The sequence below is a fragment of the Aplysia californica genome, unplaced genomic scaffold (genome assembly GCF_000002075.1).
Source record: "Aplysia californica isolate F4 #8 unplaced genomic scaffold, AplCal3.0 scaffold00296, whole genome shotgun sequence".
NCBI lineage: Eukaryota > Metazoa > Mollusca > Gastropoda > Aplysiida > Aplysiidae > Aplysia > Aplysia californica.
In genome coordinates, this window is record NW_004797566.1 from 500952 (window position 1) to 514304 (window position 13353).

The window sequence follows — 13353 nt, forward strand, 5'->3', positions numbered from 1 at the left end:
CCCACCCCCCAACAACACGAACTCTCCTCAAAGTTCCCGAACCTGAGTCATTTGATTAGCTTTTCTTCTATCTTTCACCAAAAAATGGCATCGCCAAATATAGCATGACTGTTCATGGTAGACAAATTTTAATGTGTGGCATCGTAGTTGATACAAGCAATTGTCAAAGTACAGAATTTGTAAATATCGATATTATTTTTACCGCCATTTGAAGATTTTCATTGTTTTTCTGATTTTGTTTTGGGCTCAACGCCATTTAGATCTATTTCCACTTTAAAAAAACATCACTGAGTGGACTTTAAAGGAAAAAGTTGATCAGTGAACAAATAAAAAGTAAACTTGCAGTTTCCAAGGAAAATATTGATAGCTTTGAAAATTAAAAAAATTAGAGGGCCATTTTCTCTTTAATTTTTCCCTGACAACAGGCACCCCCCCCCAAACTCCTTCATACGCAAATATCTGGATTAAGATTCTCTTTTACAATTAAAATCAGGGCAACTGAACTCGCTTTTAGACTATATCAGCACATTAATATTGACGAGCGCCTGATTCCACTGCGTTGTGACACAAAATATAGTATTTTTATTTTTTCAGGAACTTTTAGTGCTTATCACGCGAAAGTTAAGACAAAATAGCCACTCCACTTCATCAATTGGTCCTAATTAAAAGCAACTTCATCTGTGGAAGTATAGCAGCAATATATAACTAAAATGAACTGCTGAAAACAGAAGTTGGGTTTCTGTAGTAGGGGTTAAAATCAAACACGTGACAAAAAGGGGATGAAATATCGAAGTCGGGGACGTGAAAATTTAAACTACATTGTCAACACTTTCTAAAAGCGTGTTCATCTGCCTTGATTTGTGTAAAATAATATTATGAACGTAACCTCAAATTTCAATACAATTCCTCTTCAAATTGAACTGACATGACATTGTGCAAACATCTAGGATATTCCCTGTTCATATTGCCAGATTTAATTGCTGTGACGCCTTACACGAAATATAATTTTCACTTATTTAAGAATTGGAAATAGTATGGTGGGGGGGGGGGAGGTAGGAGGTTACGTTTACTTTCACTCTAAACAATTGCTCTTTCTACTTTAATGAGGCAATAAAACTATCCACGATAGTCGATACACTAATAATTAATTACGAGTCTTTGGCTGGTTTGGCTCTTTTGCATCATCTTAACCTCGGTTGTTTTAAAATGTGTAGATGGGTGTACACTTTCAACCATTAGCAGTTATTCATCTGACACAACCAAAAAGATAATACATGTTGCCAAGTGAGAGTAATCAGTGTACACTAAGCTAGTAAAAGAACATAGTAAGTTTTAAATTTTTTTAAAGAAAGAGAAAGAGACACGGATTACAAAGTTAGAGCAATGTGAATTCTGTCAGTCACAATGATTGTAATTGGCAACACTCAAAAGAACTCGATCACCATTAACATCAATACCCACTATGAAAAGTGAGTAAACCCTTTAACGTCTTGACAGACAACAAGAGTACTGCTTCCCTCCTTTCAGATCTTGACTTCCTTGATTTGCTCAAGAGCCGATTTACGGTTTGGACTAGGAATGGTGTATGGGTGTTGTACTATTTTACAGATCTGGCATTGACCTGTCTACTAATATAAGGGATGCTTTTTTAAAACTTTCAATTTGCCTGAATGGCGACCTAACGGTATACTTTTCTACAATGTTCAACCACAGAAGTATCTTAAATAAGCCAGATGTGAACAGCGGCTTGATCTTACTTACCTTTGAACACACACACACACACACAACCACAGAAGTATCTTAAATAAGCCAGATGTGAACAGCGGCTTGATCTTACTTACCTTTGAAGCCACGGGTATGTGTGTGTGTGTGTGTGTGGAGGCGAGGGGGGGGGGTGGATTAGGATATTGACTGAGTGAATGAGGGAGGGAGATTTTATTTTTGTGTTATATTACTAATTGAAAAAAAGAAGAGTAAACGAATAAAACGAAAAGGGTGGAGAAAGAAGGAGCAGAAAAAGTAGAAGGCAGTCACCTTATCAAGACCACTCAAGGATACCATGAAATGACTTTTTTATCAGGTGAACTTTGGTTTGGTTGACGGGCCTTTGCAAAATCGTCCTTGAACTTATTGACAAACTAACTACAAGCAAATAAGAAGCAAAGAAGAAGGTAATGCCATGGGAAGAGTAAGTTTCGCGTTAAGCTGCAAAAGAAAGCGAAAACTGTTTAGTTATACGAGATTTTATACCAAATGTACAAGTACTCTTCTTTAACTGGGGCTGGGGAAATGGGGGACAGCGGAGGGGACGGGGCATAATTCCCCAACTACAAACTCTTGTCTGCATGCTTGTCTGTCTGTCTCTCTGTCTCTCTGACTCTCTATCTCTCTTCCTCTCTCTCCCTCCCTCTCTCTCTCTCTCTCTCTCTCTCTCTCTCTTTCTCTCTCTCTCTCTCCCTCTCTTTCTTTCTCTCTCTTTTTTCTCTCTCTCTCCCTCCCTCTCTCTCTCTCTCTTTTTCTCTCTCTCTCTCTCTCTCTCTCTCTCTCTCTCTCTCTCTCTCTCTCTCTTTCGCTCCCTCTGTTCTTCTATCTTTCCCTCCTCTTTTTCGATCTCGTTTCCTCTGGCTCTCTTTTTCTCTTGGTCTTTCTCAGTTTTCAATGTCTGGTATATCTGCTTGTCTCTGCGTGTCTCTCACTTTTAATACCTTCGATTCTCTCTGCAGAAGTAAAAGAAAAGAAAAAAGGCGTGTGTATGTTTGCATGTATGTATGCTGATCCCTCTTTGTTAAAGTAGGTCTACACTGCTGAGTGCTAACCTGATGTTGGAGTGAGTGATAAACCTGGTTCACAAATCCTTTATGTGTGACACCGTGGTGAAAGCAAGTACACATAAAGATGAGGAATTCGAAAAGACTGACATTATTTAGCTCGTCGGGCAATTGTTATTGATTCTTTTGGCTCAACATTTTTTTATGTCCCTGTATAGAACAAAACACATTCCTGTGACGATTTTTGCTGAAAAATGTTGATAATAGGACCAAAAGATGTAAATTTGTAGTTTGGAAAGACCCTCAAGCTTTTGGAATAGCCAAATATTCTCGATATTTTACCTCTGACAGCATCATTCTTTTGACGAGCAGCTAATATCTCCACAATGTCACATTAATATTTCTACTTTAATTACAATTATCTTGACTTTTATGAGCAAGGTAGATGAATGGTTTTTCATCAAAAGCATGACAAATAAATAACCTTTTAGATGATAACAATAATTCCAGATCCCCAAAATTAAACGAGCACCAGATTGTACAAATGTTACTACGTAATGTAATAATTTGATGTAAAAGCATGCCTAAATTATCGATGGGCATTAGGCCCTATTCTAATGAAGTGGTGTCAACCTGAAAATAAAGTGGACACATCCGATTTTCTCTCTAAGTGGTACATGTGTATTATCGTAAAGGGTTTGTCTATTTTTGTTTGTTAGTTTTGTTTTGTTTGTTTGTTTGCTCTTTTGTTGTTTGTTTGTTTGTTTTGTTGGGGGGTTTTGGGGGGTGGGGGGCTGCAGGGTGGGGTTTTGCCTTGCTTTCGATCAAAAAGAATGAATAGAAGTCGGTGTTCGCCACTAAAGGAAGTCTTGTATTAGGGGTAACATTTGCGAAAAAAGGACTGCCTAAGTATGCTTTTCACTACTAATTTGACTTATTATGCAGCCAACTAAAGTCAACTTAAATTTAAAAAATAGTCCTTTTTCAATTTTTATGGTCTTCCAAACCCTCTCAAATCTGAGAGAATTCAAACTGTTGGTGGCATTCTTACTGGGAAACTATTCTGGGTAATTGCGCAACAGTTAAACCGTTACAAATCAGCAGTCAACAAACTACTCAACAGACAAACTGCATAATGGAACAGACTCTGGTTGCCAAAGGTGTCGTACGCTGAATAAATGACAAGGCTGACGTTGAACACATTGTTGAATGATTGTCAACTATGAGTTGGCATCAAACAAACTGCCGCTGAGTTTGGCATTTATTATTCAGGGACAGTGCGAAGTAGGCTCTTGTAAACATGCCTGAAACCCTTTCGTACCTTTGGTGGCTTTCGTGGTCTAAATGTTAAGATGTGCGCCTCTCATTTAATAGGTCCCGGGTTCGAATCCGGACAGCGACGGAAGCTATTCTTCTTTAAAATGTTCTACTTTCCCCTTCTTTCCTGCTCTCTAACAATGTTCTGTCGTCTTCGTCTTCACTTTCTGCCCCCACCCCCTCACCTCCTTTACCACCTCCACTGGGCTCCTGATATTGTCTGCTACTCCTTGGCTCCGTCTTGCTGCTTTCTTTCAGCCCTGATCTAATGGTAGGTAAGCAGATCTACACCTAGCCTTCTCAGATAAGGCCAAACAATCTCAAAAGTCTCATTTAGTGATTGTGCTTTAAAATCCTAAAATCAATAAGAATAGACCTCGGCCACCAACCGGGCAAAATTCAAAGTTATTTCTACCCAAACTTTAAATTCTCTAGTCAGTATATAAACACATTATTAGAGAGTTGTGGCTGGCTAATGGCAAGGGGCCCTAGGAAGTAGGAAAAACGGTCACATACGTTGAAATCTAGCAGGAGAAAGCAAGCAATAAGAAGATCTAACCAGGTGGATGCTTCAAAACTTTGTAGAAAGCATCTGACTGACATGTTTTGTTTTGTTTTTGTTTTTATTTTTATTTTTCAATTTAGAAATAATAATCTGTCTTAAATATGTAATGTAGTGTTTTCTCTTTCTTTTGCGGTACAGTTTCTGATTCTACTTATCTGTGATGAGGTCAGATTATGCTTTGCAGAAAATAAAGATAGGCACCTTAAATGTTTTTGATTTGTGTTGCCCCTCCTTTAGAAAAATGCAATCTGCCCACATTTATTTCAAATGTTTTGCAATACAGACGGGTCAGAAAGTACACGTATTCCTGACATTTTAGAGTATAAATACCACCATAAATTGTTCTTCGTTGTCTTGAAGCACTTCGCTTTGCAGGTAAAGCCCTTCCATTGCTATCAAAAGTAACTCAATCGTTTAGAGGTAGACATAGACCAACAGTTATTGTTGTGTTTTTTTTCGTGCTGAAAAATGTTTAAAGTTTGTTGTAACTGAATTCAGAATTTGTGAGAATTGAAATAAACTGAAAAAAATCACATGAGCAATGATATTAAGATAATGATAATATATTAAAAAGAAGAAAAAGAAGATGGAGTAGCAGTTCATATAACTTTTTTACCTTCATGTGAAGCATTCACTGTTGTCAATTTTAGAAGAAGTATTAGTCGTATTTTGATTTTGATAACAAAGGCTGCACGCTCATTTGACGTGTCTATGTTCAAGATAAGGCTGTGTACGTTTTAAACCTTCCTGTGAAGTTAAATAGTCCCTTGCAGAAAAGGCAATATCGCTGTCATGTCCGGGCTTGTTTATGTTTCAGAATGACGTCACTGTGCCTGATCTCTGTTCTCCTCCTTGTGGGGGCCTCAACTCTGGCTGCTGGTGAGTTTGTGTGCATGTTAGTATATTTGTATGTTGGTATGTATGTGCAAGAGAAGATGCGTCAGTGCATGTGTACACCTGTTTAGGAATTCTTATGTGAAGAGTTTATGAAAGTAGAAGAGGCCCTATACATCTACCTTTCAAACTGCCAGTTCCAAATGGAAAGACAAATCTGGCGGCAGAACTGCAGATGTGGATGAAAAGCAGCTTCAAAAAAAGTTAAATGGGAGGCCGAACAGGCGGTTTCCACAAGCTGGAGTTTCTAACGACAGTTCAGTACGTTCCGTCGACGGCAGCCTTTGTGTGACGTCACGGGCTTAGCTGACTCATCTTGTCACTGCCAATATCTTCGAAATGATTTACCACACATAAATGTGAATGCACTTTTAAAACCAGCAACCCAATTTAAAGGCAAGATTCGAACAGAGTTTGTGTTTTTTCAACATATGATCATTCACTGACAGTGAAGGCGTTGAGTACGTAACTGTACTGGGTTAGCATCGGTGTCATGATGTGCTGCAGATCCAAAGAACGCACTTGAATGTTTGCACAAATCAGACAGCTAAACATTTAGTAAAAAAGAAACATTGTGAAAAAAGAGAAACTTTTTCAATTCATTGAAATTTGCAGATGCCACGAAAGCCTTTGGAAAATAAAACCAAAGACCATTCAAGTCGTCAGGAGAAGGAACGGGCATATAAAATCTGGCCGATTTTGTTAGAAGCTTTGGTGGACTTGATTTTAAAAAGTATATTAACTTGCATGGGTCATTCCAGAATAAATTTTAAAAAACATGAGAGAAGCCAGCTGTACGGTGTTGTGTCTGATGAAGTATACCAGCCCAAGCTATAGTATTTTTCAAGTGTATTATTTCTCTCTCTCTCTCTCTCTCTCTCTCTCTCTCTCTCTCTCTCTCTCTATCTATCTATCTATCTATCTATCTATCTATCTATCTATCTATCTATCTATCTATCTATCTATCTATCTATCTATCTATCTATCTATCTATCTATCTACCTATCTATCTATCTATCTATCTATCTACCTATCTATTGCTCACACAGAAATAGAAACTGAGACACATACTCTAAAGAGTAAAATCGTTCTTAATCAATATGCTTATACACATACTCGCAACTCGTGCCCCCCCCCCCCCCCCCCCCCCCCACACACACACATTCGTAATAAAATGTACTTACAGCATCGGGATAAATCCGTCATTTCCGCATTGGTAACTCAATAGCTCAAGTCATCTCTTTTTTGCTTTCTTTGTTTTGGTAAGTGTTTTTACGGCGCTCGCAACTGCATAAGGTCATATGAACGCACGGGACACACCTAATATTTTCAGTTTGGTAGGAAATTTTGAATTTTGCCCGAGTCGCGGCCGAAGCCTACTCTTACCGATTTTACACCACCAAGAGATCTTTAACGAGCGCAACTTGCACACGGGCCCTTCGAGATTTTTTCCCCTTGTCCGAGAAGGCTAGTTGTAGATCTTTCCTACCAGAAGATCAGGGGAGTGGCAGAAAGACAGCAGTAAGGAGGAGCCAAGGAGCAGTAAAAAGGCTGCAGAAAGAGTCAGGATCCCAGAGGAGGGGGCAAAGGAGGTGAGGGGGTGGGGGCAGAAAGTGGAAACGAAAGCAGACAACAGAACATTGCTAGAGAGTAGGAAAGGTGGTGAAAGGAGACAATTTTAGAGAAGAAAATGTTTCGGTCGCTACCCGGATTCGAACCCGGAACCTTTGAAAGAGAGGCCAACAACTTAACCTCTAGGCCTCTGAAGCCAGTATGCCATACTTGTCTCTTTTTGTTTTTCTTCGGCGATCAGCACATAAATTGAAAGCAATTTAAATAGTCATTGTCAGAACGCTCGCAGCGGCTAAAATACGTGATTTGGATGAGGCACCGACCCGTTGAACGGCGGTTTTGAGCGGCGGTTTTAACGCCACTTCCCACTCCGGTTAAACCCCTCTTTTAGGAACGCACATACATCTATGTACGGCCCTTCACTTATATTATTTTTTTTTGTCTGGGGGAAGCAAATCGGTCTATTAGTCTTCGGAATATGTGTCCAACAACAAACTGGCAGTTTGGAAACGACCTGACCAAATTGTTGACCTACTTGTTTATCCATGCCCCGATTGTGTGCCCAAGACTACTACTACTGTCGTAGCCCTTGTTACTGTGCGGTAGGTTACTCCTGTCGTAAATATACTTGTGCTAGTATTTAATTTGATGATTTCTCCTATCAGTTTTTTAGCCTTAAATCTTTTTTTTCAACCGTTTTCTCTTATCTCCAAGTGAGACCTGACTGGATAACCAACAGCACACTAGATTAGGTAGTAAAATAGGCCTATATGCATAAAGTTTGTATTCAATGCACAAAAAGAGTGCCTTTTTGTCGTTTCTTTCGTACCACTGACGTAAAATAATATTATTTGTTCTTGCAATTATAAAGAGAAGCTATGTCGGCATATATTTCCACTGATGCAACTGATAAAACGAGGCCACCCACCGACACCCGACGTGTCCTCAATATCGAGTTATAAAAGGTCAAAAGTCAATGAACGCATGCGGGACTTTGAATTTATGATTTTTTTAAATTACTAAAATTGTTAAAATGAATTTTAACCAAGCTGTTTTGAAACATAAATACAATCTAAGTAACATTAGATTTTAATCCGAACGAAAAACTGGAGACATTTTTTAGCTCTGGCAGGGCTGTAGCAGAAAAAATGGACACACGGCCTGACTAAATGCACGCAATATTCAAATCATCGCTACTTTGGTAGGGATATATCGGTACGTTTTAGAAGATTCAATCAAACGAAATTTTCATTGATAAAAATCTGAGCTGCATTTCAGCATTCCAACTACCCACTTCCCGAGAGACGGAAGACGAAGGGTCAGTCCGTTTCTGGTTTGTTTGTACACAAGACAAAGAAGGCACACTCGTGCGCGCGCGCTCGCGCGCTAGCGTTAGGGTGTGTTTAAGAGAGGAAGAGAGAAAGAGAGAGAGAGAGAGAGAGAGAGAGAGAGAGAGAGAGAGAGAGAGAGAGAGAGAGCATGTGTGTAAGAGAATGATTGAAAGAGAGTGTGTGTATGTGTGTGTATGTGTGTGTGCATGCGTGTGTGTATGTGTGCGTGCGTGTTTGTGTACGTGTGTGTATATTACATGCACGTGAATGTAGGTGTGTGTGTGCTTGTGTGTGCTTGTGTGTGTGTGTGTGTGTGTGTGTGTGTGTGTGTGTGTGTGTGTGTGTGTGTGTGTAAGTGTAAATTTGTGCTTGTAAGTGTTTATGTGGGTTTTGCAAAGGTGTAAGTACATACGTTTAAACACAGTTCAACAACGTCGTATGTCGATTTATTAAATAGACTTCCTTTGTTCTGTTCATCAATTCATTAGATTCAATATAAAATACATCTTTCTATCTACCAATCCCAATGGCGCCGGTAGCCCAGTGGTTAGGCAACCGGACTCGTGAGCGTGGAATGTGGGTTCGGGGATTTAAACCAAGTGAGAAAGGCACTTTACACGAATTTCCCACTTGGCTTGGTCCTTTCGGAGATCCCGTCTCTTAAATAACGTAAAAGTGTTGATAAGGGCGTTATACATAATAATGCCAATTTTATGCTAATCTCGTTCTCTCAAACAGGAGCCAAGAACTATCAACTAGCGTTGAGCAAGTCCATCTTATTCTATGAGGCTCAGCGCTCTGGCCCCATCAATGATCACATTATCCCATGGCGTCACTCTTCAGCCATGCATGACTGCACAGTTGGTGGCTGGTATGACGGTACGTACTCTAGTTGGAATTTACGTGACCCATTACGCACATCCGGGGTCTTCTTTTTTGCTGTGGTCTTGTGGTTCCACCTTTGGGTCATTATCGTGTCATGAATAAAATTAAAGGGTTTTTTCTGTTTTTCTTTTAGTTTTTTCCTTGTTGCTTTTTTCATTTAGAGGGGAGAGTGGTCTTAATCTGTAGGAGGTTTTTTTTTGGGGGGGAGGGATGGGGGAGGTATGGTGGGGGAGGAGTTTTTTCGAATTCAGTTTTTGCTGCACTTAACCTAATCTGAACATTAGTACGTTTTCAAAGAAGTCTCTCTGGTATTATATTTGGTTAATGAACAACCTTCACTGTCCTCTCCAGCTGGAGATCACGTAAAGTTTGGACTTCCCATGGCAGCATCTACCCATCTTTTGTTGTGGGGTCTCTATGAGTTTAAGGATGGTTATACGCAGGCGGGCCAACTGAACCAGATGTACCACATGGTTAAGACGCCACTGAACTACTTCAAGGCGGCCTGGAATGCGAATGCGCATAAGCTGACTGCTCAGGTGAGGGGACGAGATGAATTGTCATGACGCGGTGGAATCAGGTGCTTGTCATTTTGGAGCGTTATTTAGTTATTGGTGTCATCTCAAAGCTGGTTTACTTATTTTTCCTTGGCTGAAAGAAATGCGCACCTTTCTTAAAGAAAAGTCGATTGAATGAGGTGGGGGTGTCGCCTGGTATCAGAGATAAAAATTAGCCACCTTGAAAATGTACATTGTCGTGCCTTTGATCAGCGTCTTTAAGTAAAAATTTACATTGAAACGAGTTTTTGAATGGTTATAAATCGTTCTGAGCTGAAAAGAAACGATGGATTTTTACCAAAACAAACAGAAACATGACAATCTCTTTGATTTCATTATTTTCACGGACGACTGGTTTCACCACGATACAACACAATTTAGCTACTTTACTCATATCATCTGCTCTATATCTAACAGGTCCGGAACGTAATATAAGTTAATTGTAATAACGGGATAATAAGCTTAGGGGGTGTGCGTTTAATATCGTGGTTATGTAGCGTACTAAAAAATGGTCACGGCGGTGGAAAACACCTGCACTGTCAATCACATGATAATATCATTTTGCTTTCTCATACAATGCTTATGTGTGTGTGTGTGTGTGTATGTGTGTGTGTCTGTGTGTGTGTGTGTGTGCTTGTGTGTATGTGTGTGTTCAGTTGTGTGTCTATGGGTGTAATTGTGTGTTTGTGTGTTGTGTTTGTTATATTTACCCTTCCGCACCATGTTCTCTTTTTGGAAACAAATAGAACCTTTTCTTATATGATCTGGTTTTACGTTATTAAACATCACACTTTCTTTTTCTGGTATTTGGTTCTCTCTCTTTGTAATTGCGGTAGTATATTATTGCTTTGTTAGCTTAAAAATAGTTAATGTGCTACTTTTTGTTAACACACCCAAGAGATGACAAACAAGAATAATAACTGATTTAACGTCTTAAGCAGTAGTCAACGTACAATCGTGAACATATTGATCAATTAATTGCTTGACTTTCTGGAAGAACGGTTCTGTTTTTGATTGGCTTGTTTTATTTGACAGTGGGTTTCGGAACTGGTGAAAATGGGGAAGTGGTATAGGTTAACGCCCCTATCAACACTCTTAGGTTATTTAAGAGGCGAGACCTCCGAGTTTAACGTGCATCTTGGAAAAAATCAAGTCAAGTGAGAAATTCGTGTAAAGTAAAGGACACAACGTCGGACCGAGCTGAGGCTGCTTCGGAACTGTTAAATCGGTTATCAGTACTGGCATCATCCGTGAGACAAAAAATATGTTTGTTAAATAAATCAGATTGTTTTATTAATTCTACTTTGAACCTGTCACATACTCCACAGGTGGGAGACGGCGCTGCTGATCATGCGTACTGGGGTCGTCCAGAGGACATGAAAATGTCTAGACCATGCAAGTATATCGACAACAACACCCCGGGAAGCGACATTGCTGGAGAAACAGCAGCTTCTCTGGCTCTTGGATACCTCGTTTTCAAACAAAAAGGTGAGTGAGCATAATGTTGTACAGCTGCCTGCTCTTTAAAAGTACTAAACCTAAAATGTTGATTTGTTTTTTTACAGTTGTAAATTCTGCGATACCGTTTGAATAAGAGAGAGAAATATTTTTGTGAAAGTTCAAAGCTCCAATAAAAGCTGAATAAAAAGCAAGATAGTGCCCGTAATGTTGGTAATTGTTATACGAAACAACATGTGTGCTCTGTCTATAGAAAAATGTTATTTACTGGTCTTAGAAAAGATGAACAGTTTTCCGGGGATAGCACGGTTTATTTGTTTTTATTCTTCAGTTTGTCTGTCTGGTTAATTTATCAGTTTGCTTATTAAAAGTTTGAGTCTCCTATACTTACTTGTACCCGTTACCGGAGAGGTGCTGTTTTCGTCCTGTTGACTAACGGTACTTCAACTTGTCCCCAGACCAGAAATACGCTAACGGTCTCCTGAGTTCAGCTAAGAGCCTGTATGCCTTTGCCAAAGCTAAACCTGGAGTGTTCACAGGATCTGGAGATTACTACCAGTAAGGCAACTCGTCTAATCTTCAGACAAATAGCTACCCTAAAATTGCAAAGTACTATCAGTTCAGTACCTGGTTTTGAGAAAGTTGACATCAACATATTTGAGTTTCACAATACTCGTATGTCAATCTTTTTCGATCGCAATTCTTTGAATTTCTTGATAACGACTCCGAATATTCGTACCATTTTGATAGAGCAGATACAGCATTACAATTTGCTTTCTGAACTTGTGGTCTTATTAACTCAAAACGACCAAACATGTACGATAAATAAAGCATTGTAATTTTGAGGTAGCAAAATAGTGTCGGTATTTATATACTCCCTCAAAGACATAATTTAGATTATAGGAGGCGGACGGCAACCCTTCATTTTAGAGTCAAGCCCAGATGAGATCAAAAGAACATCCCAGCGGATCGACCGAGATTCCCGATCCTCCTCCACCCCTCCCCCTCCCCGCCCCCCACATCAGGAATCGAACTCGTGCTACTCCGTGAGTGCAACGGCGAAATGCCTAACCGCCTCACCACAAACCAATCAGTTACTCCAGATATAACAAAACTGTGATAAAGTCAGGAGAGTGACTGTGACAATATACCAATCTATACGCTTATACTCTTGTGTTTATTTCATTAAAGAAACATAATCAAATAAGATAAAACCAAACAGCTAAACTCAAAAGTACAAGGTTCTGATTGACATTTCTGTCCATTTTGAGGTACTAAAACCACCATGAGTGTCAAAATCGTAAGTTTATTCTGAGTCGATATTAAAAGAATTGTATTCGAAAAAGCTAGGCCAGTTGTGAAACTCAAACTTTTTTACGTCAAATTTCTCAAAACTCGGTACTGTGCCAATAGAACTATGTAATTCGAAGGTACCAAAATTAACACGATAACTGCTTTTTTTTAACCACCTCATTAAGAATATAAACGTTATGTACCACTAGAGTGTCAGAGTTGCATTAGATGCAGACTGTCTGTGAATAAGCAACTCTAACCACACGAGATTCTGAATTCTTTCCATATTCAATCTAATTCACCCACAGTGATGACGGCTATAAAGACGAGATGTGCCTTGGGGCCGTGTGGCTGTACCGTGCAACCAAAGATTCTAAGTATCTGAATGATGCTAAGAGCTTCTATGAGGCCGGAGTTCCATGGGCCTTGAGCTGGGCCGAAAAGAAAGCAGCCTGCCAGGTAGGTCAAAGGCTGAGAAGGTGATGTTTCGGGGTCATGGCTGGGCCGCTGCAATTGTGATTGTTTTTTTCCAAATTATGTATCACTTTCCCGTCAGTTTCGAAAGTGATTGTTCTGCTAATGATAATGATGATGTTAACAATATTATTGTTGTTCTTATTATTATTGTTATCATTATTAATGATTTCATTTATAATAGAGATCAAAATGATATATAATAATAATACTAGTAGTAGTAGTAGTATTAGTACTAG

The 13353-nt window shown here is 39.3% G+C and overlaps 1 protein-coding gene across 1 annotated transcript in view; it reads left to right on the forward strand.

The window, feature by feature from the left end:
- Window positions 1–5335: 5335 nt before the first annotated feature.
- Window positions 5336–13353, forward strand: part of LOC101856354 (endoglucanase 17-like) — a 53876-nt gene continuing 45858 nt past the window's right edge. Inside the window, 6 exon segments of the mRNA XM_035970629.1 lie at window positions 5336–5529; window positions 9186–9326; window positions 9684–9871; window positions 11218–11377; window positions 11806–11917; window positions 12949–13099. Of these exon segments, the coding sequence (XP_035826522.1) occupies window positions 5469–5529; window positions 9186–9326; window positions 9684–9871; window positions 11218–11377; window positions 11806–11917; window positions 12949–13099 (813 nt within the window). The 5' untranslated portion in view covers window positions 5336–5468.